At 39.9% G+C, this 23216-nt stretch overlaps 1 protein-coding gene across 11 annotated transcripts in view; it reads right to left on the minus strand.

Annotated features, from left to right (window-relative positions):
* Window positions 1–2808, minus strand: part of LOC118208227 (ral GTPase-activating protein subunit beta-like) — a 28013-nt gene extending 25205 nt beyond the window's left edge. For 6 of the 11 annotated variants that reach the window (XM_035382705.1, XM_035382706.1, XM_035382702.1 and 3 more), the window contains exons 1-2: window positions 2569–2807; window positions 419–618 (exon numbers count right to left, since the gene is read on the minus strand). In XM_035382705.1, coding sequence (XP_035238596.1) covers window positions 419–586 — 168 coding nt within the window. In that variant the 5' untranslated portion in view covers window positions 587–618; window positions 2569–2807. Of the gene's footprint in view, window positions 1–418; window positions 619–1342; window positions 1706–2568 lie in introns of those variants that run through there. The other 5 variants (XM_035382704.1, XM_035382699.1, XM_035382700.1 and 2 more) reach the window with 2 other exon arrangements.
* Between the last annotated feature and the right edge of the window lie 20408 nt (window positions 2809–23216).

Genomic DNA, 23216 nt, shown 5'->3' on the forward strand with positions numbered 1-23216 from the left:
AGAGGGACAGACAGACAGACAGACAGACAGACAGACAGACAGACAGACTGTGCCCACAGCCACATGCCGTTTTAGCCAATCAGACAGCTCAGAGCAACACACTGGAGATGCTGTCAGTCAGAAGGAAGAGAAACAGTCAATAAAAACCATTCAGTGAAAATGACCATGATGGAACCTGCAAAAACCCCAGCAGCCCCTCTCACCGGCATACTGCTACTGAGAGTCCCTACACACCACAGCACAGGCAAACAGGAGAGCCCACTCCAAAAAGCAGTTCATTCTGATCAAATGATACAGACTGAGAGAAAAAGACAATACTCATATGTGCAGTCCTTCAGTACTTTAGTGAGGCTAGTTGTACACATTTTTTTTTGCTTTAAGAGCCGGCTAGTAGGACGTTAGACCATCAGACGTTCACCTCTTTGTCGGTTTTGAGGACGCCGTCGGAGACGGGAGCCGCCGCCAGGGGGCGCACCACCGCGTTGGCCACTTCGCGCCCCACCGCCGGGGGGTAGCTGTGCAGGACGCTCAGGTGCCCCTGGTCGCCCAGAACCGCCAGATGCAAGGACCGCCACTCTGAGTACATGATGCCTCTCCTCTACTCAGTCTGATAGCTGCCTGCAAGGAAACGTCAATCTTCGCTCAGTACCGGTCTTCGCGGTTTACGACAGTAAACGAAGAATACGACAGATAATGCTAACGAGCTACACTCTGAATAGGTTATTAAAGTTCACTGGGTAAAAACGAAGGAAGTGCTCGACTTCCTTGTTTTTTTCTTTTTTTTCTTCTTATTTTATTTGCAAATATAGCATACAACAAAGGGTATTGCTAGTGACACCTACAGAACAAATATCCATCACTGCACCACATATTAACATAAATCACACCAAGTATACGCTAAAAGCATGTAGCCTACGAAGAGAGGAGAAAGGGAAAAAGATCAATGTCAGATGGTTTGCATAGCAAGCTCATAATTCATTAGAAGACTTCATTCTCCTTTTTGACAAAACCGACAAGTGTTGTTCACATCAGTAAACGCAGATACCATAGAATTGCATTTGTATATCTTGCGCGATATTTTAAAATGAACAACTTGAACATTATTTGGTATGCAATATCTATAAGGTAGCCTACCAACCAAGCTCTTTTACAAATAGCATCAGGTAAATAAGAGATCCAAAAAAAACTTGCCCCCAGGAGGCATAATCTTATCATGCAAAAAATCACTAAAGCTCGACTTAATTGTAGGCTACGTGCGTGCGCAAAAATAACCTTAATACCAAATGTTACCAAAAGAGGGTATCACAGACTATTATTAAAACTTATGACAGCAAGTGCTCACCAGAGAAAGATGGAAAAACCAAGGCAATTGTAGAATACTAGATCTGAATATTTGTGGTTAGTACAGAAAGTATGTACATCTGAAAAAGTACCAGCTTTTGACTAACACTACAGTCAATAAAATCTGCCCAACTGTAAAAAGCCAGCTTAGTCCTACATGCTGTAGGCTAACATCATGCACAAGCTGATCCCAAGTACAAAATGTTTTAAAACGACGCCACTTGCACGCGTTTCTACAATGTAAAGTTGACTGAAGATGTCGCGATACGCTTTCATCTTGGTAGTGATCAGTGTGCCAACGATAACAGAAAACAGAACAGAGGACCCAGGTTCCAGTTCAAAGGGTTTAAACAGCATTTACGGTCAGTTCAGCAAAACTGAGTCCTGTGTCATGTGTGAATTCCTCACATCGTCGGTGACTCTGTGTTCCTCATTTCCTGGCGTGGCAAGAAAAATGACAGGGCACCAAACCAGAATGGGCGAATGAAGCTACGCTTTTAATCGAGGAGGTTCTGTAGACATGAATGTATGGTATGAATTGTGTTTTGTTTAACTTTCAAACTCGTTTATCTAGTAAAACGCCTTGGAGAAAAAATCTCGAAGCACTAGGTCAGACAAGGAAATGTGTCAGTAGTGCAATGTCAATCTTGACATTTGCAATTAAACAGAGTTTTTGGTTGTTCAGCATTGTAAGACATCTATTAAAGTTTAATCCATTTCCGAATATGTACGTTACAGCTGCAGTATCTAGCTAAACTTCACCTACACTATTGTGGCACCGGCGCAAATTTTGAAATCTGCGCCGCTGTCAGTGTCACGATTTTATCCAAAAATTTGGCAGCTGGTTAACGGACAACCAGATAACGCTACTCGTCCTAACATTTGTAGTAAGGTTAAGGTTATTTAAAATATCACCGCATTTGCTAGACTACCATGAGCCTACGAAGCTGACAGCCGGGCGGTTGATGCCGAAGGTCGGAAGACAAGCTGCTGCTCAGGTGATTATCCGACAGCTAGGAACCAGTAACAAGCTAGCACTGCCTGGCTTAGCCGTCTACCAGCAAACGCGGGACTATGCTGCAGTTAATATGCGAAATTCGATCTCCCAATGTCGGTTTCATTGAGTGAAGAAGGCCGCAATGCGGGTGAAATATCTAAGGTTAGCTTAGCTGCTAATTGTAACTAAAAACACACCTCAGGCTTATTCGCTAAAGCTCAGTCGCCTACCTGTGCAAGAGGAAAAGATTGTCATTTCTTCACAAGAAGGACGCAATTTCTAGAGCAGAGTCTCACAGCTCCATAACTCCTGTCATCGGACAAACGAAAAGCTTTTGCCGGACCGTCTCCGTCCGGCGGAGCCCGGTACTGTCACCCGTGAGTCTCCGCTGACTCCTGGATGTAGCAACGACAGAACTGTTCAACGCCAGCAACCACAGAACAGTTCTGTGGTAGGAACGATTCGGGAAACCTGCCAGTTTCTTCTACTAGGTCGGTTTCAATGTTGCACGGAAGATGTTCTGCCCCCTGCTGGTGTGGAGAACACCATCTACCAAGCTTCCTGTAAAAGGAAGACTCTTGAGTTGAGCGACTTCGAAAAGAAATACATTTTGTCGGCCTTATTCTGCTTTAAAATGTTTATTCCTTAAATTGTATATTCTTTTTTTATGCAGTTTCCACGCAGAATGGTTTGCACAGGAATCTTTTCAGAAGTGGGGGATCCAAAGGCATTTTTAAGCATACTGTAATATAACAATAAACTGTTTAATACACACACACACACACACACACACATACACACACACACAGACATATTAAAGGAAAAGCCAACATAAAGTGTCTTAGTAAGGTGTTGGGCCACCTGGTCGAGGTCAACTGGGCCTGCTCAGCACTTTTATACGTACGACAGAGCATGATCGTACATTAATTGCTTTATTTTATCATGCAGTATGCCTGTATGGATGAATTTGTTTCTCCACTGATTTATTCAGGTTTTTCCTTTAATTTGTCACCCATCTGTATATAAAGCTGAATTATCAGTGCTAAACTGAGACTTGCTGACATTAAGAAAAAATACAGCAACATAACCACTTTATTAAATGGCCATGCATCTTGGCAAGCTGGAATTCCCTGCTATAATGCTCTCCTTGGCAATCGTATATCTTTGGGTGTTGTCTGTAACTCTGGTGTAACTTGCCTCCACAAAGAGTTATTGGCAACCTGGCTTAGAGGAGTTACATCAATAGCCTCTGCTATAATTACATGAGATAAAATGATTTGGGTGGGGCAGTCATGGACTGCTCAACAGCTGGTCTGCCAGCGCCTGCGTGTTGCCAGATTTCGGAAGATTCAGGCTTCTTCCTTACAGCTGGTGATAGCCTGAGCCCAAGGAAATCTATAGACCCTGGCTAAAAATGTGGGTCCTGTCTTAAATAATACCACAATAAAAGTCATTCCTCGGTCCCCATCAGGCTTTGATGCCTGAAGAGTCAACCTTGCTTTGTAAAACAATTAATTGCAAATAGACACATGTAATTTACCTACGTTCATGTTTGTGATACATCAGTATTACTCTGCCGTCTCTGCAACCACTTTGTCTTTTTTCTAGCATGGGGCCTGGAACCACTTCTTCATGTTCCCAAAAAATAAAATAAACAGTGCATATGATTTAGTCTTATCTTATCTGTCATAATGCATTATTTGTATCCCACCTTTGGTTTAGCACCCCAGTTTCAATGGTGACCAGGGAAAACAGTTAGAAATCTGACATTATGAAATGTTTTTTCACTTTGAGAGATATAGCAAGCAATGATTCAAAAATAGTACATTACCTATATAGCAAGTATGACCTTTAGAGATAATAACAATGCAATTTCACAATTGTCACAATATTCTTATTATTATAAACTATACATTTATCAATATTACTGTTAAAAAGAAAAACAGAAAAGACCGTCAGTTCTAGGCAGCAACAGGGACAGGTTTGACCAAATCACTGTTAGCCAACTGGCTTGGAGGAAAGCCAACATATATGGGTTGAGGTTGCAGGTTAATGCTTATAATAATCCTTTAGGTTAGGAGGTGATTTTCACCACATTACCTGCTCAAGGCACAGTGGAAGTGTACTATAACAGCCAGGCAAGTGCGCTTGTGGGTTCAGTTGAAGGTTGCAGGTTCAATTTCCCCATGCGGCACTGCTATTGAGCAAGGTACTTAATCTGAATTGCTTCAGTATAAATCTGACTGTATTCCAGATTGTGAAAGAACGTCTGCTAAATGCCCGAACGCAAAATCCCTGAAGAGCCCTCTATCTGGTACAATTATACCTGAAAATCCACATTACTGGATTCCTTGATACCATGTCTTCTTGTCCAGAATCGGATGGTGTACACCTGAAATTTCTTTGGATCACGGTGGCTATCCATGGAAATGACTTATGATAGCAAGGACGGTGTTATTATGGCCTCCTTTGCCAGAAGAAGGCTCTAAGTGCCCTTTCTTTTGGTCCGCTGCCTATAAGTGGCAGTTCACAGAACATTAAAAAGGCCATTCTTGCTGGGCTTCGAACCCACTGAGAACAATCCCAGGCAATTTTTTGGTCAGTTAGAGGGCAATTCAGTGCAGTCACAGACCAATCTGGCGGCCAATGACGCGAAGCCTTCCCAGTATGTGGGCTGGGGGAGTTGGAGGGTGCCAGACTTGAATGATTTACTTCGGTCAGCAGCATTATCCGGCTGCAAAAACCCACTGAACCCTAATGATGTAGTGCTGAACCTCAGACTTTGCAGGAGCGGAAAAGGAGTTCCATTTCTGCCAAATGCAATCCACCCTCCCCTGAGCACACCTGGGTGTTGGGGTTTGGGTGGGGGGGCTTCCTTTCCACTCTCACACTCTCAGAGGCAGAGCAAATCAAATCCTGGCCAATGAAAAATAGCGAAGGCTTGGAGAATGTCGGAATCCACTGCGACGAGATAGCATGCAGGCTATCATTGCATTTCCTGTTTGTTTTTTGTTTACTTCTTTTTGTGGTATTGTGCAGATGTTCAACTGACAGTGGGAACAGGCCACAAAACAATTTAGTCAATTTAATCACTTGTATATTTTTAGAACTTAAAATGGAGGGGGATTGAGGGGTGAGAGGTAATGGAAAATGGAGGAAGGGAGGGTCAAGGGAGGGGGTAAAATCACCAAGGGAAACAAATGAATTGCTTATCGTCTGTCTTTAAAAATGTGTGCAGTTAAGTTCTTCATTGAAGTATGATAATAAAGATATTCTCTTTACTATCTGTAGAGGAAGGGATTGCGGTGCGAAAAAAGAGTAGGATTGGTAGAAGGCACTCAGGGAAGCTTGTATTTTTAGACAATTTGGAATCCTGTGGTGCCCGGCAACAGAAATACTGGGGTATGCCACACCTGGGAATAAAGGAACCCTGCAATAATAATAATAATAATAATAATAATAATAATAATAATAATAATAATAATAATAATAATGTAGCTCTGTGAATGAGGAAGATTGGCTATCTGCGATTTTTAAGATTGATTCTGAGGATTACTCGGGATAATTTATATATAACTCCCTGATTCTGATTGACACCATCATTAAAAACTTATGGGTAAATGTAGTTCTGAAAAATGAGAAATGCATATATTAAAATGTCAATTTGGCTGGTTATTTATTTATTTATTTATTTTTAGAAATAACATGCTACCTCACAATTGATATCTCATAAATATGTCTATATCACAGGTGCCAAACTCCAGTCCTGGATAGCCACAGTGTCTGCTGGGTTTGGGGTGTTCTCAGCACCAGTGGTTCATTTAAGTCATTGATCAGCTAAAGAATCCACACACTTTGTTCTCAAGGCCTGAATTGACAGCTAATTGAAAGCACAACAACCCAAAGACACTGTGGCCTCCTGGGAATTTAGTTTGACACCTCTGGTCTATATGGTATGTGAGATGACTGCGTCCTGTGGGGAAAGCTGAGATGATGAAAAGAAATAACCTGTGTTTAGACATGGAGGCAAAACTGTTCCTGGTGTAGATTTGTTGTTTATAAGTGTGTATTTCAAAGAGGGGAATTAAACTTCAATGTTCAAAGGGATGTCTCAATTTCTGGGCGTGTAAAATAAACTTCAGTTTTGATGTATGCTTTTTTGATTGGTCTAGACACTTTCTGTGTGCGATGAAGGCTATCTAAAGTTGCTTCCAGCCCGATAGCTCTACAATGGCTGACATGGGGTCATCTAGGTGGTCTAAAGCAAGAAAAGAAACTTAAAATAGCTCAGGAGCAGCTTGCACATTGTTTCCATTTGTACATATGGCACATTTGTTTTTATAGCATTTATTCACATTTACAAACATGAATATCAGTTTTTATATCATGCCAATACTGCTTTCCTTGTGTGCAACAACAGTCTCAGGTTGTTCATACCAGTCTGCTCTCTTGCTTTAGACCACAAACCCCCACAGAGTTCCCATTCCTGCCTCAGCAAAGCCCGCAGTTTGTCAAAAATGTCTATAAATATCTACTTGTCCAACACACAAAACATAGCTTTTATTAAAATGATAAATAATCTATATTAATTCAAACAGGAGTACTAAAAACTAACGATTACTCATGTATTAGTTTTTTCATACACATCTATATAAAACAAAAAAAAATTTCATCTTAAATTTTCAACAGTAGTATCAATAATTACCACTAGATGGACACCTTTAACTGAAAATAACAACACATTCAAACAGCTACCTCACTGGAGGAGGCGACAGAGCCACGGAGATGTAATAATGGTTAAAGAATTCAACACACAGTTCCAAGAAAAACACAATATATAATTAAACAATAAGCAAAAAACTATTCCTATTTCATTCATGCATAATAATTACAACGCGTGAGTTCAGCCAGTCAAACTCAAACGGTAAAGGAAAAGGTTTCAGCAAATTATTGAGCTGAAGGGAAACAATGTTTGGCTGACATCTCTTCTACTGTATTTGCATCTCTGGTACATTGGCACGTGTCATGACGAAACGCAAGGCGTTACACCCTCTGTCCTTTGGGAAACGGACTCATGGATCAAGCCTTGTATGGATAGTATAAACAATGAACCAAGGTCTAGCATTTGATGGTACGGACTCGAAGATCAACGGGGAATCATCGTTGCACGTGTTACGCATACCCTACATATCTTTTAGCAAACCGGTACTATGTCATGAATGGTTCGCTGGGTTGTGGGCTCAGCAGAGATGCACATTAAGAGAAAATTTTCACATTGCGCGCTGCGTCTACCGTCTAGCACTCTTGCTGGGCGCTGTCTCATTTGTGTGACGATGTTCCCGCTTTTCCACCATAAGGAAAGAAGGACCGGGGAAGAGTCCCGATTTGCATAGTCCCGTCCGACATGCGCGAGGTGATGTGATGACGATTAAACAGCCAGAGGGGTAAAAGGGCGGCAAATATATCTTCTGAAATTGCATCAGAGGTGAGGGGCCTGCGTAATTCCACAGTGTGGAGGTAAAGACGACCTCCACCCCTCGTCGGAGGGCCTAATTCAGAACTTCAGAAAGAAGGCTGGCCGCCCTGCTCTCGTCTTCAGGAACTAGATCTTTGTTTTTAAGACCTAGTTATCACCCACCATCTTTTGTTTTTTTGGGTCAAATTTAATGCTCACATGAGCTCAGAGTTCAATGGTGCATTGATTTGGTGATGAAAATGTTGTCTTTATTATTATTATTATTATTATTATTATTATTATTATTATTATTATTATGCCTTAACAGAATCAGGATTTCATAAACATTAAGGCTGAGTTACCGAACCACTTGCAAATGTCACTCACTACTCAGTCACCAAAACCTATCCACTTTGACCGCATGGAAGGCTCAGTAAAAAAGACTTTTATGTTTTGGCCTGCATCTCATGAACTGCAAGGCCTAGAAACATGATCTCTGATTCCTTGAGTCATACAGAAAGCAACGCCCAGACCATTTATGATTTATGCCATTTTACATTTTTCACAATTTAGCAATTTTTTAAACTGTCTATTTTTAAAAAAAGAATTCCTTCTATAACATTCAACCCGGTTGTCAGGATTTTTGGCACTCTGACTCATTAATCCTGAAGATGAAAAGTTATCAAAAAAATAAATAAAAAATTCTACACCAAGAGTGCTTGCCATAACACTCTCACAAAGTTTGTGGTGAATATGCATACACAGGAAGTGAGGCGTGACTCGTAACTGAACACTGCATGTTAATTTCACAGATGTATTTGGCACATGATCACGAAAGATTTTGACCACAATTTTTTAATGTGTTTTTGCACCACCTTGAGTTAATACATGTATTGTGCATTTGTGACCATACTATAACTCATTTCTGACCATAAAGCAATCTTTGGCCTGGATTAAAAATGTGTTATACATACAGTCAGTGAAGAGGGATGAAGAAGACTTACTCAATTGTTTAATTTCTGCCATATGTTGTTTTCCAAAATTTAAAGTATCCCAATCTACAGCCAAAAAGAACTTCTTCAAGACTGGTGCACCAAAGTTAATGAAAAATAGGATTTGGACCTTTTGGATTATTATTATTATTATTATTATTATTATTATTATTATTATTGGTAGTAATAATAGTATGCTCTCTTGTGTGCTCTCCGCTGTCTTCTGAGAGTTTAAAATCAGACACAGCCCTCATGGGAAATGGGTAATGTATTCAGCTGAACCTGTGAGCGAAATGAAAACAAATGTGCCATAATAAAGGCGGGTGATAAAGCGATTCAGTGATGATTCTCCCCCTGTCCTAATACATCAAAATAAAAATAGAGCAAGACTGCGCCCTCTCTCTCTCTCTCTCTCTCTCTCTCTCTCTCACTCGACCCCTCTCTCTTCTCTCTCACACACACATTCTTTCTCTCTCTCTCGCTTCCTCCCTCTCTTTCTCTCTTCAGATATATGAACTTATGGGTGGAGTGTGGTCATTGAGTATACAGAATACAGTAGTAGTAGTAGTAGTAGTAATAATAATAATAATAATAATAATAATAATAATAATAATAATAAAGAGTATACTACAGTCACTGAGTGTAGAGTAGAATCACTGTGTATATGATATACTGCAGTCATGGAGTATAGTAAATTATCACTGAGTATAGAATACAATACCGACACTGTATATAGACTATACTATGGCCACTATGTGCACAGTATACTACAGTCACTCAGTATAGGAAATAGTCACTGTGTATGGACTACACCATGGCCAGTGTGAATAGAGTATACTACAGTCTTGGAGTACTGAGGTTAGTCGCTGTGTATAGAGTATACTACATTCACTGAGTATAGAGAATACAGTCACATAGTTGACCTTAAGTGAATAATAGAAAAGAAAATGCTGCAGTGCACACACATTTTCACCAAACATATTTTCCTTTCTTTATAAGCAAATAGAATTGCAATGCTCATATGACAGGACTGAAAATGAATTTCTAAAATAAATAATACACTGACACATGACAAAACAATGACCTTGAAATGAATTAGTTGTTTTTACCTTGATGCATAGGGACCATAGAGTATATGCGCACACAAACTGAACCTATTATAAAGGACATGGTGTTTCTAAAATAATTTTGCAAGCATTAATACAGAACTACACATTTGTGACTAAACAGGCATACCATTTGTAACAGAGGCCTGATGTGCTATGTACTGTGCTGTAGATAATGTAACACTAGCAAATTCACCATCTGTGTAATATATTCCAGTATAGCACTTATAGCAGTACAGAGCTTGCACAGCCTCTAATTGTAGTTATGCGCATATTGAGCATACATTTGGTCGGCCTATATAATGTTTGTGGCTCGCAGTTCATTTTCTTTATAATTCTCTGCCCTGATAATGGCATCTCAGAGAGTGACAGGCCATTGCGGGAGGAATCTAACTTATTGCAAATTTTGTCCCCCCGATAAAGCTTTTAAAAGCCATTTTAAGTGTGCATAATTTATCCACATGTTCAACCCTGTCTTATTCACACTACCATCATTGCATAAAAGATGGTCTTGAAGACAGATGCATTGGGGTCAAGGCTGGTTCAGGCTTTAGATTTCAAGCCCAATGCCTTGATGTCTTTTTTATAAAGGTTCTCAATACGCGACAGCAATATTAAGTTAAGCGTTTGCTTACAGGCTTACAGCTGTGCATTAAATATCCCTATCATTCAAAGAGAATACGTATTTGTTTTCATTTACGGCTGACCTATTCGCCGGATTGCGTTTGTGAAACTGTTGTCAAAACTAGTTCCGGGTAAGACAGAACCAGGCTGAAGCCTAGTCTAGCTTCTTATAAACCCACTCTCTATTTTGCAGTTATCAGCTGAATGAAAGGACCATGGCATTCTGAGTGCGGTTTTATCAGAAATAAAATATAATTGCTTCTTAGAACCTCAAAGAGGGAAAAGAGGTACAGAGAGAGAGAGAGAGAGAGAGTAGTAGAGATTAGTTGAATAGTGTTTTCTGATTATGCACGCAGGTTAACACGTAAATGTATTGCAGTATTCTTCATGCATGCAAAATGTATGTAGTAAAATGTTTTTTTTAAACTATATATGTGTAATATACACAGTATATTTATATAGGGAGAGAGAGAGGAGGAGAGAGAGCAAGAGTGAGGGAAGAGAGGAGAGGAAGGAAAAATAATAGGGTTGGGGGTACCATAGTTTGTACTGTTCACTGGGTGAGATGTATACAATGGCAATGTAAACCAAGAGTCGTTTCCTGTAATGATAACAATGTTGCGCACTGTTGCATAAATTCATAAGTAATGGCTTAAAGACTAACTCCAGCTGCCCTCCATAGCCCCCATCTTAACTGTCTGCAAATCGCTATGGTTACTGCTCTTTTGTTTGCACTGGCTGGATGGCGGGGCAGAGCCGTGATGGAGGGAAGCAGACTTTTCCCAGCCAGGAAGCAGGCGGTGGTCGCTAGCAGCCCAGTAACGCGGCAGTTGGTGCCGCCAGCGTTTTGGCGATAGGCGCTATAGCAGCGCTCCGCTAGCAGACGGTCAAGGCGAGATGGCCAAGGTTATTAACAGGCTGTTAAAAAAGGATGTGAAACAGATGTGTGGCTAGAGGGCCAATGTAGTGTCAATTTGTAAAATTAGCACAGCTGGTACTGAGGGCATAGGTTTGAATCTCACGCAGGCCAATACTCCATAGCCCTGAGCGCCCGGAGCTTCAGCAGCTGAACGAATCACTGAGCCCTCAACGGCTCGGGTTTCAAAGCTGTCGTTTTTTCTCTCGGGGAGTTTCGATCAGATCAAATCAAATCAAATCCAATCAATTTTATTTGTACAGCACTTTTTACAGAATTGTCACGAATATGCTTTATGGAGTAACGGAAGGAAAATTGGGCAAAAACCAGGCCTAAACTTCCAAAACGCAAGCAAGGTAGAAAAAAAAAAACTCTCCAGCAGAAATAAAAACACTGAAATGTTGGCGATAAAAAAATCACCAATGGGAAGAAATCTCAGGAGGGATACAGCGATAGAGGGGGAGTCCAATTTTTGCTGGCCGGCCCGGTGTAAAGTAAGCTATAATGGGTGGTATCAGGAATGTAATTAGGGATCTACCGCAACAAATAGTGTTGAACAGGTTACAGTTGAGGTATTAAAGTAGCTGGTAAAGTAGAAAGTCAAAATGAAGGGGTGTATGATATGCAGTTCAGAGGGGTGGGGTGATGCGTCTGGAGCTCCATGTTGTGTTAAGGCATGGGCTTCACATCCAGGGGAAGGACAGGACTGGAGCGGTCTGTGAACTCACTGTGAGCAGGAGCATCCACAGAGCATATGAAATTGTAATGCAGGCTAATATGAGGCGGGCAGGCAGCTGGGTCATCACTGGGCATAGCACTCCAGACGATTCAAAGCACCGCCATAAAATGCTTATTAACGCAAATGTGAGAAATGGGCAGTAATATTCTCCCCGAGGGCACAGAACCCCTGCACAATTCTCTCCTGCAGAACCATTAGCCTGCATAAGCAAAAACAGGAGCAGTCAGAGAGGCCATTCAGTGCCCAAAATAACAGCAGCATTTCAATGACACAGTAGCTTCGTCCAAGCCCCTGCTACGTCTGTCTGCATCCCTCTCTGTAAAGCACTGTCCTTGCAGCTGGATGTCACAGAAAGGAAAAGAAAAAACACAGGACGCACAAGGGGGTACCTGGCACAAATACTGTATCGGTTCTTCAATGCTTGCATTATAATTTGTACCTGAGGATTAATGAATAAGATTATACTACTGTAAAGCTTCACAGGCTGGCCACACAATACATTGTTCTGAAGTGCTGTGCTTGTAGCGCGCACCTGTCTTTCCAGTAAAGCGCCACTGAACTGAAGAGGCTTACTGTAGGGGTAGGTAGAGAGAAAGAAAGAGAGAGAGAGAGAGAGAGAGAGAGGGAGAGAGAGAGGGAGAGAGAGAGAGAGAGAGAGAGAGAAAGAGAGAGAGAGAGAGAGAGAGAGAGGGAGAGTGAGGGACACTCTGGTTTGTGTACTGTTTCGGTCTAATTTATCTTCCTCAAACTCTAGGTGCCACTATTGTGTCAAAAATTCAGTTTCTGCCAAAAGAAGATATTGGGGGAAAGTCTAAGTCCAATATCAAACTAATGGCTGGGGTAAAGCCATTGCAGTGTACGTTGGGAAATATCCTTAATAGCCTGGTTTAGACAAAATTTAAATAAAATAATGGCATGGACTATGACCTCGAATAGAAACAGCTGTGGCTGGCCTGTCATTAACATTTGATTGTTTGACCTGTGAGGTGTCATTTCCTCAGGTGGAAAAGTGCGATTCTGTGAGGTTCAGCGCTTTTTTTGTTGTTGCGTTGTCTCATGTCAACTGCGCACATAAGCGACGTCTCGCCAACTGGAGGAGTACTGTACTTTACACCCGAATTTACCTCCTTCCTAGAGTGTGGCCTATCTTATACACTGGCTCGAGCCCCATTTTGACAATGAATATCTTCTGAGGCGAGTGACTAATGAAAGTAGGTGAGAATGGCTATTTTCAGGCGGGAGCTTGCTTCTTCGCACTCCCTGATAATTATTTTCTCACCGCTTGCCATCCAATGAGAATTTCATTTTGTGTTTAGAGGGAGGCTTGAAAACACAGCATGCTGTACAGTGGGGTGTGGACGTTGCCAAAATGGGTCTCCAGGAAATGAAAACACAAATGCTGATGGATGATATTCGTACCCATCTGGAGTTCAGGTAAGTTTAAGTGACATGGCAGCTCATCTACTGAGTGGTTTCTTGTGAATAATTTACGACTCCTGGTGTCGAGCATGTCATGAACCAAGTCACTGACCTAAAAATATTGAGAGCAGTAGCTCTTTTCGATGGCTGCATACTGTATTCTGTTGCCCCTTTAACTTGATGAACCGACCACAAACCGACCAAGAACTGGAGAAGCTTAAATTATGAGGCTTTCTTTTGCGCTAGGTGGGTTACAGCAATAACTTTGATGATGATGATGACAAGTCTGATTGGTCCTTGTTTAATAAACATTTCATACCTCCCTCCTCTATCCTAACTCTGCCTTTTTCTATCTGCCCCTCCCCTTATATTGATGTCAAAATGGCAGTGGTGGGGTGGTGATTGCGGGGTACTTATTAGTGCTTGGTGCTTATCCAATGGAAATCTTAAGTGCAACAAATGTTTCAAAAGCCACACACATCGCCAAAACTCTCAATTTTGTGTGCCATTTTCCCCACAGACTTATTATCAATATTTACTTGGCACATACCCTCATCCACACAGCTGGGTACATGTTTAAGTAATCCAGGTAAAGTGCTCCAGCAGATGGTGGTATTTTTGGGAAATTAAATTGGCAACCTTGCTCAGACGACAAGGCCAGTTTGTTAACCACTGCAGCAGGGGTCCCCCACGCAGGGCCTACAGAAAGCCAAGTGAGGTGAGTCACCTGTCCAATCAGCTGCTTTTATTGGTCAGCTATTAGGCCGAGCGACAATAAAAACCGTCGGACCCTGCAGCTCGACAGGGTTATGAACCCCCACATCGCGCTCTACTGACCTGAGCTCAGTACAGACAATGGGAATCAGCACGGAAAACGAGGGGCCCATTTGTTATTTCACATAATTATTGAGTTCTTTTGGCAACTTCAACAAAATCCCTCAATTTTCATAATTAAAATCACTTCTGTAATTATCGAACAGATGGAGGGAATCTTTTTTGATGTCTACCGTGGCACACACGAGTTCTACATCTTAAATATTGGATTTTCTTCAACAGTGACCTACATACTTTTGCTCTCTCATGGCATTTCTCCAATGTAAAAATGCCCATGAATGTAGTTATGCGGAACAACTGTGCCGCTATGTTGCGTTTTTACGGTCATATCTGTGAGCAAATTGAAAGTGCTGCATGATTCTGCTTACAGAAAAGCTGTGAATTTTATTCTGAGTAAACTGGCTCCTGTCCCAAAAAAATCCAACGTGAACAAAGGCCTCAATAGGCCTTTACATTGTCCTATAATTGAATTTTCACTGAACAATAAAAATGCTTACCATAACAAGTAATCAGAATGTTGGCTCATCGTTTCCCACAATGCACTGCACGGAGAGTAAAAGGTACAGTCCAGAAGCAGGAAGAGAAATCTAGCCCAAAGGTTATGTTGATTAAATCTTGGCACATATAATGAATGTTAATAGCCCCTGAAATGGGGGTTTTTGAAAGGCGCTCTCTCTCTCATGCACACCTCATTTGTTTGACCCAGTAGGGGACAGGAATTAGTCTATGCAATCATGATATCGTTTAGTGGAGAATGACCCAGTGTTCAGTGTTTATCTTCATTTTTTAAGGTGTACTATATTTTTTCAGCCATTTCTAAGCTTCACCTCACAGGCTGTGGGAGTGGTCTCTTCCAAAGGCAAAAAAATCTGGACAGTTTCCATGAAATATAACCTTACAGACTTTGGACCTATACAGAAAATGTTGAGATTGCTTTGTGAGCAAATGAATTTCTAAAATGCCAGATTTTCCATTCTTTAATAAAACAAAAATTAACCAAACTGTCAGTTTCAATTATTTTTTTCAAATGCAAAGCATGTTTAAAAAAAAAAAAAAAAAAACCTTTTCTTTGCTGAGTGAAACGTGTCAGTTGTGTATGAAAAATGCTTTAATCTGCCAGAACATCTTTTAAAAAAAAAATTGTACTGACTTCACAAAAAAAACAAAACAGTTATGACTCATTGTGCACAATGCATACCAGGCAAGATTAATAACTCCAGCCTACTGTACTGCTTGAGAATAAAAGCACCGTACACCTACGGTGGTTGAAATGAATTTTCAAGAGCTAATATCGCAAGCCTTGAGCATCTCAGATCTCAGTCACAGTGAAACTACACTAAATCTGGGACACTTTCTCATGGTGCAGAAGGCACATGACTAATGTCAAACAGATGTACTGTTCTCAAGCTCAGGCACGTAATACTGCTGTATATGAAAGATTTTCAGACCATTTCAGGCTCCCACGCAATGACACACTAATACAAGATTTCAGATAAAACATTTTTTTTGGTATTTCTGCTCTATTTTTTATTGCACGGTAATGATCATGGACCAAAAAATGGTCTTAAAAATTCTACAAGCTTGACGAAAAAGGTATTGAGCAGTGTTTTTTTTTCAGAATCTTTCCACTTCTTCTGGATATCAAATACAGATACAACCCTTTGTGAGCCATTGTGTGACAGTGTGTGTGAGTTAGTATGATTGTGAACTACTGTATGACATTGTCTGAATATTAATATGATTTTGCAGATAACACCAGCCTAATAACCATTAATAATGATCAGCCTACAGCGCTGAGGTGCAGAATGTTGTGGTGTGGTGTGGGAAGAATAACCTTGACTTGAATGTCAGCAGAACCGAAGAACTTTTTTTTTTTATTTCAGCAGAATTACCATAAAACACACTACCAATATAACTGTAAATGTGGCAGCTGTTGGGATTGTACACAGCTGAAAATTCCTTGGCATGCAAATCTCCAGCGATCAAACATGGGCCACTAACACCAGTGTTATTAAAAACAGAGCACTACAGCTTCTCAGTTTTCTTAGGAAATTTGGAGTAAGCACCAGCATTCTTGTTAGCTTTAATCACTGTGTTATCGAGAGCATTTAAACAGGTTGCATCACAGTCTGGTATGGCTCCCTTGCTGTACGTGAGCTTGAACCCGTACAAAAGATGGGCAAGACTGCTTAAACACTCGCAGGGTTACACATTTATGCCAGTTGTTGTCATAGTGAGCGCAACGCAACCTCAGTAATTCCTCCCGCCCAGCACGCAATTCTTTTCTGCTCATGCCATCGGGTAGAAGGTACAGCAGCATCCGCTCCAGAAGCACACGTTTTAACAACAGTTTCTTTCCACGGATCGCTTGGATGCAAATTAAAAATTAAAAAATAACAAAATGGAGTCTGACTGCTTGTACTATTTTTTTTTTCCACTTACATTTTTATGAACTTTGACTTAATTTATTTATATGCGCTTAATTTATTTTTTAGCATTACTGTTTTGTCTTTTGTATGCTACTGTAGTGTGCTTGTTTGTTGTTGCTGCTGTTTCTGTGCTTTTAGTGCTTGTAAGTAAGCATTTCACACGTGACCATCATAAACCATCGCCTTGACATTTAACTTAGTCACAAAAAATGTCTGCCAAATTAAGTAAAAATAACAACAGCACTAGTAGTAGTAATAATAATAGGAATACTGAGGCAGACTCAGGTCAGTAACATTGTACAATATGCTGCTTGCTGTGTTGAGTCGCTTTGTGTTGGGTAAGAAAAGCATCTTAAAACACATGCGCCTGACGGATATGTGTGTGAACACCAGCGTGTCCTCCAGCTCAACTGTTTCCAGGCAGGCTTTAGGGCCCCACAGTGTTTTCCTTTGGATCTTTATCAAGCAGTCCTGAGACTGAGACCGTGGACGAAGACCGCCTGACCTTTGGGACGAACTATCACAAACACACACTCATTTGATTGTAGAGACATCAAAGGTTACAGAGATTTTGAAATGTAACAGTAGTTATTTATCTAGTTTTCCCTTGGTACCTTGGAAAGAATATTTTATATTCTATACCAAACATCGCTGATCTTTTCTTTTTTTCTGTGGGGGGCAGTAGCAGTAAGGCCACCAGCCCTTGGCCAAATGTACATTTGAACTATTTTAATATACAGGCAATAAAAAAATGGTGCATCTATATATGGAAATAACTATACATAATTATACATAATAATTACATATAATATATGCATATAAAAAATAACTTCTTTACATATTAATTTAATGATGATTGCAAATCAATTTTGTATTTCACAATAGTGAAAGTTGCAAGGGTTCAAAGATTCAGAGACAGAATCTTAAAGTGTGATGTCTTTAATGTTATTCATTTTGTACCCTGTGAAAGCTACAGTATATTCAAAACACTGGTTGTTTTGAATGCAAAATGTAAAATTAACTTGTAATTTAAAAGTGTGTGAAATTATTTCAAACATATATACAAAGCTTTTTCAAATATTCAGAAAAAATAATGACTTGTGAAATTTAAATCTTGTAATTATTGTAAAACAGTACATCTAAAAATCATGAATAAAAATACCTCAGATACATCTAAAAATGATTTATTGATACAACCTCTCAGATGCTTATGTCTATGAGTTTCTGTCTGATAAGCATACTGCAAGAGCCTTTGTAAATCCCACATATTTCACATAATTCATTTTAAGAAAGCACTCGGTAACTCAATAAATAAATAACTCAAATGGTAGGGCATTAAAACTGAACAACAGACTGACTGAAGATCTGCTGACAGTAGAGGAGAGAATGTGGATGTATTAAAATGCAAACACACATGCACTGCAAGCACGCACGGAAACGTTAAACACACACACACGTACATTCATATACACACACATCCGCACAAACACACGGGCACACACACATGCACATATTCATGCACACATACAGTTGCAAATGCACACATACAAACACATACATGTAGAGAAAGATGCACACACACCCCAAAACACACACAGACTCACACAATAATGTGCAAACAGAAAAAAAAACATGCACACGTTCACACAATCACATGCAAACGGAAAAAACACACACATTCACGCAAACACACAGGCCCACAGGCACACACGCACATTAACACACATTCACACACACACACACTTTCACAAATTGACATACAGACGCAAAAATAATATGCACATACACAGACACATGCATACACAAACGCTGAATAACACACACATATACTTTAGACAAACAAATAAAAACATACCCACAAACACAGAAGAACACACACAGATTCTCTCTTTCACTAACGCACATGCGCAAACATGCACACACACATACTAGAATTAATGCTAAGCCTTCTTCTCATATAATGCCAATAATCAAATAAACTTCAAAAGTTCCAACATCCCTTTGAAATACAAACATCTGTGTTATTATGGAGAAATAATTGTGTCCACTTTCATCCAAGCCTAATTAGGATCCTTTTTGTGAAGTCATTCGTTTGATAGAAAGCAAGAGTGACTGTGACCTTTAGTTCTTTAATGACACATCCTTTGTTAAAAATTCTTTTGTGAATCAAATATTATTTCACTGAGTGTAGCTACCTAAGATCACACCCCCCCGGTGTCACCCACCTCCAGTACTTTTCAGGGAACTGTCTCTATCCTGACTCACCCACTTACATTATCTTACTGAGGACTATAGTATCTTACTGAGGACTCTGTTCCTTTAACCTGTCTCATGCACCTCCACTACCTTACTGAGGACTGTTTCTTTAACCTGATTTAAGATTATGTTTTGTTAACCTTTCTTTAACCCACCTCTTCTACCTTACTACCAGAGCCCATAGGACAGAGTGGAAACAATGTGTCAAGCTAAGTTCTGTAGATTTTCCGTGTGTATTGGCAATGTGACACAACCTGTTCAAGAAATGAGTGCATGTTTCCCCTCTGGATTGCGTGTGATGACTTTGACAGGCAGACAGTTACTGATCTTTAACAGAAAAATGTACCCTGGCATGACAAATTTCACATGACCAGGATCAGGTTGAGTCGCATATGCTATTAAAACTGCACCATGCTCATGGTTTGCTCAAGTATAAAAAATTTTTAAAAAAACTAAATGTACTGCATGCTTTCTACAAAAAAAGAAATGCTTTTGTCACCCTCTCTATAAATGTTGCCTTGATTACGAAATACATTATTTAAACTAGAAGAGTGCACTCAGTAGGGTGCAGATCTCCACCGGGCGTGTTAGCTTTGCTGATGCAACAATAGAGGCTACACAATCAATGCAACCAGACAAATACAATATTACAAGTTTTTACCATGTGCCACTGAAAATCCCAAAAACGCTGATTCAGTGAAGTAACGCTAAAGGTGGTGACATATTAGCTAATGTCATTCATATCAGCCACGATGTGTTAGACAGAGCTAACGTTGACGTTATAGACTGGCACTCTCGTTTCAAATCTGGACAGGAACAATTCCAAAAGACCAGCGATGTAAAATATCAATTTCAGCGTGAAAAAGGCAACAAAATAATTGCGACAGATTCAAGCATTAACATACCCCGTTAGTTGGCGGATTATTTTGTTGGCATTTTAACGTTGAGATGGACATTCTAAATCGCTGGTCTTTCATTCGAAACGGAAGCAGTTGTTGTTCACTTGCGGCCCCTACCGGCCGGTTAGGAGGAGTGAGGAGTTAGCACTCAATGTATTTCAATGGACAATGATGGAAATTAATTCAAATAAAAATACATGTCGTTGACCGATTTGCAAAATATTTGAGAATTCAGGTCCTTGGCCTGCTGCCATTATGCACAACAAGTATTAGGCTGATCGGCCCAGTATTATGCGAGATTAGCTGCGGACAGATACGCAAACACACGCACAAACACGCACACACGTGACCAAACGCATAATCCCCTCCAGGCTCTCGCCTGGCGGAGATAACTATGTGAACATCACTGACCTCGTAAAAATGACTGAACTGATGACATTAACTGATGTTCAATGGGCAGTCATAAGTAATTTATAAGAAGAAAGCAGCATCTAATTTAGGTCAGAAATGGCAAAACAATTAGGATTAATAATATTAACTTCAATACAATGAATTCATGTTTTATAGGTGTATTAATGAACAATTTCATTATCATTTATTAATATAAAATTACTCTTTCTTTAGAGTGATTTACAGATATTCTGCAGTTGCATACTTTGCATCAATTACTGTTCTACCTTGTGTAATTGCTATTGGTTATTACATACATAATTGTGGTTGTGTGTTTACATTTTTAAGAGTTTTTGGGTCAACTGTGGCATGCTTTCAGTTTTTGGTCTTCACCTGCGTATCAAGTATATTTTTAATATACCAATTTAATGGAATAACAATTCTGAATTTACCCAAGGACAGTAATTATGGAAACACAGACAGTGTATTTATTATTTGTTTCGCAACAAAATAATTCATTTATGTGATTAATTTTGTAGCCAGTCACATGTGCGTGGTTGTGAACTAGGATTGTTTTTCTGCATGAATAGCCCTTAGCCTCTTGTAAAACCCAGCCAGCAGCAGGTTTACGAAGTACAGAACTATAGTTAGCACGCTGCAATTGGGATTAGCATGCTATACTATTAGAGTTTGAGAGCACACTGCAATTGGGATTAGCATGCTATACTAATAGAGTTTGAGAGCACGCTGCAATTGGGATTAGCATGCTATACTAATAGAGTTTGAGAGCACGCTGCAATTGGGATTAGCATGCTATACTAATAGAGTTTGAGAGCACGCTGCAATTGGGATTAGCATGCTATACTAATAGAGTTTGAGAGCACGCTGCAATTTGGATTAGCATGCTATACTAATAGAGTTTGAGAGCACGCTGCAATTGGGATTAGCATGCTATACTAATAGAGTTTGAGAGCACGCTGCAATTTGGATTAGCATGTTATACTAATAGAGTTTGAGAACACAATGAAATTGGGATTAGCATGCTATACTAATAGAGTGAGAGCACGCTGCAATTGGGATTAGCATGCTATACTAACAAGTTTGAGAGCACGCTGCAATCGGGGCTAAGGCAGTCTGGTTTTGATCTGGATCTACATCCAGGAAATATTGAATGTCTCAAGAAACTCCCATGGCATGCTACAATCGAGCCTTTTAGTTTTATGCTAATTTGCTATGTTGCTGTGTTACTTCCTGATTTTTCATCTTATAATGATGTGTTTCATAATAATAATAATAATAATAATAGTAATAATAATAATAATAATAATATTGCTATTGGTGATGATGACGATAACAACATTCATGAACAGTAATAAGTAAAGAATCAGAAATGCAGAAAACAAGAACAAAACAAACAACCAAATTAACTAACTAGTTTAAAAATCTGAAAATGTTATTGAAAATGAACAGTTATTCACCAAATTCTATTCACTAGGATTGTTTGCTGCTAAGCTTTTTAAAAATCCTTTATTTAACCAGGGAAGGTCCATTGAGAACATGTTTTTCTTTCAAAGGAAAGAAATGTCTGAGAGAACAGTTGCAAGGTGAGGAGAGAGAGAGTAAAGCCCTGGAACAGTATTTTGGGTCAAGGGCCTTGCTCAAGGGCCCAAAAGCAGAGTTCTTTCTTCCTCTTTTCATGTAGGGACCAAACTGCCTCTCTCCAGATACAAGTCAGCATCCCTATATGCCCACCAGTGGCTCGAGCCAGCAACTCCTGAGTTACTTGAGAATACCATACCACTAGGTTTCCCCTGCCCTTCTGGCTTTAGTCCTTTTGAGTTAGGTCAAGCTTCCAGGCCTTCTGGAGAACCTGCAGATTAGCTCACGATAGCCAAAGCTTTCAATAGGGCCAGTCAAAATCAATGACATCAGTCAGCATTTGGCAGTCATTATATTACTAAAGCTTGGGAAGATCAGGCTGCACTGCACTCAGAGCTTGGGTCAGTCAGGGTTCACTCTCTTGAGTGACCGGAACACAAGCCCAGGCTGGTACTCCACATTTCAACAGAGGGCTGATTATGCCCTGCTACATCTCTAATTGAGATTATCACGTCCAAAAAGCCTCCTCTGCACTGAAGAGGCTTACACGCAATGTTAATAACTCACATAAAATCTTATTACATTTTTTATTTTAGTGAGTGTTTCAATGATGAAGAATGCAAATGTGTATTTGTAATGGGAGCCAGGAATTCAGTTGGTTTTCTGAAGAAAAATAATTTGTGTAGACAAACCTGGGGAAGTGTTTCCTACACAAAATAGAAATACCAGAAACACACAATGTGGGTCTTGTGAGGAAAAGTTCATGGCTGGGTTTTATTTCTTCATTGAATAAACCTAAGTACCACTTTATCTACCCAAATTTATCTCCCATTCATGTGTGCTCCAAAGTACTGCTTGACATTTAGAAATGTATTTATGTTTACTGTATGCGCATGTTTCTGTGCATGTGTGCATGTGTGTGTGTGGGTAAGGATACGTCTATGTGTGTATACTTGTGTGTCAGTTCACGTGTATGTGCATATGTTCATGCTTGCCTGTTTTTGTGCTTATATATGTGTGTATATTTATATATGTGTGTGTGTGTGTGTGTGTGTGCACATGTACATGTGTATGTGTGCAGGTTATATCAGTAAATTGGAATTGTCTCTTGCCTTCAAGCTTTTCTGTTTTGTTAAATTCTGCCTATAGGAAAGCAAGTCAGTGTTTTACAAAAGGGCTGGACAGCATCTGAATTTCAAGGGTTTTAAGGGTCAGTGTTG

Source organism: Anguilla anguilla, chromosome 11, assembly GCF_013347855.1.
Source record: "Anguilla anguilla isolate fAngAng1 chromosome 11, fAngAng1.pri, whole genome shotgun sequence".
Lineage (NCBI taxonomy): Eukaryota > Metazoa > Chordata > Actinopteri > Anguilliformes > Anguillidae > Anguilla > Anguilla anguilla.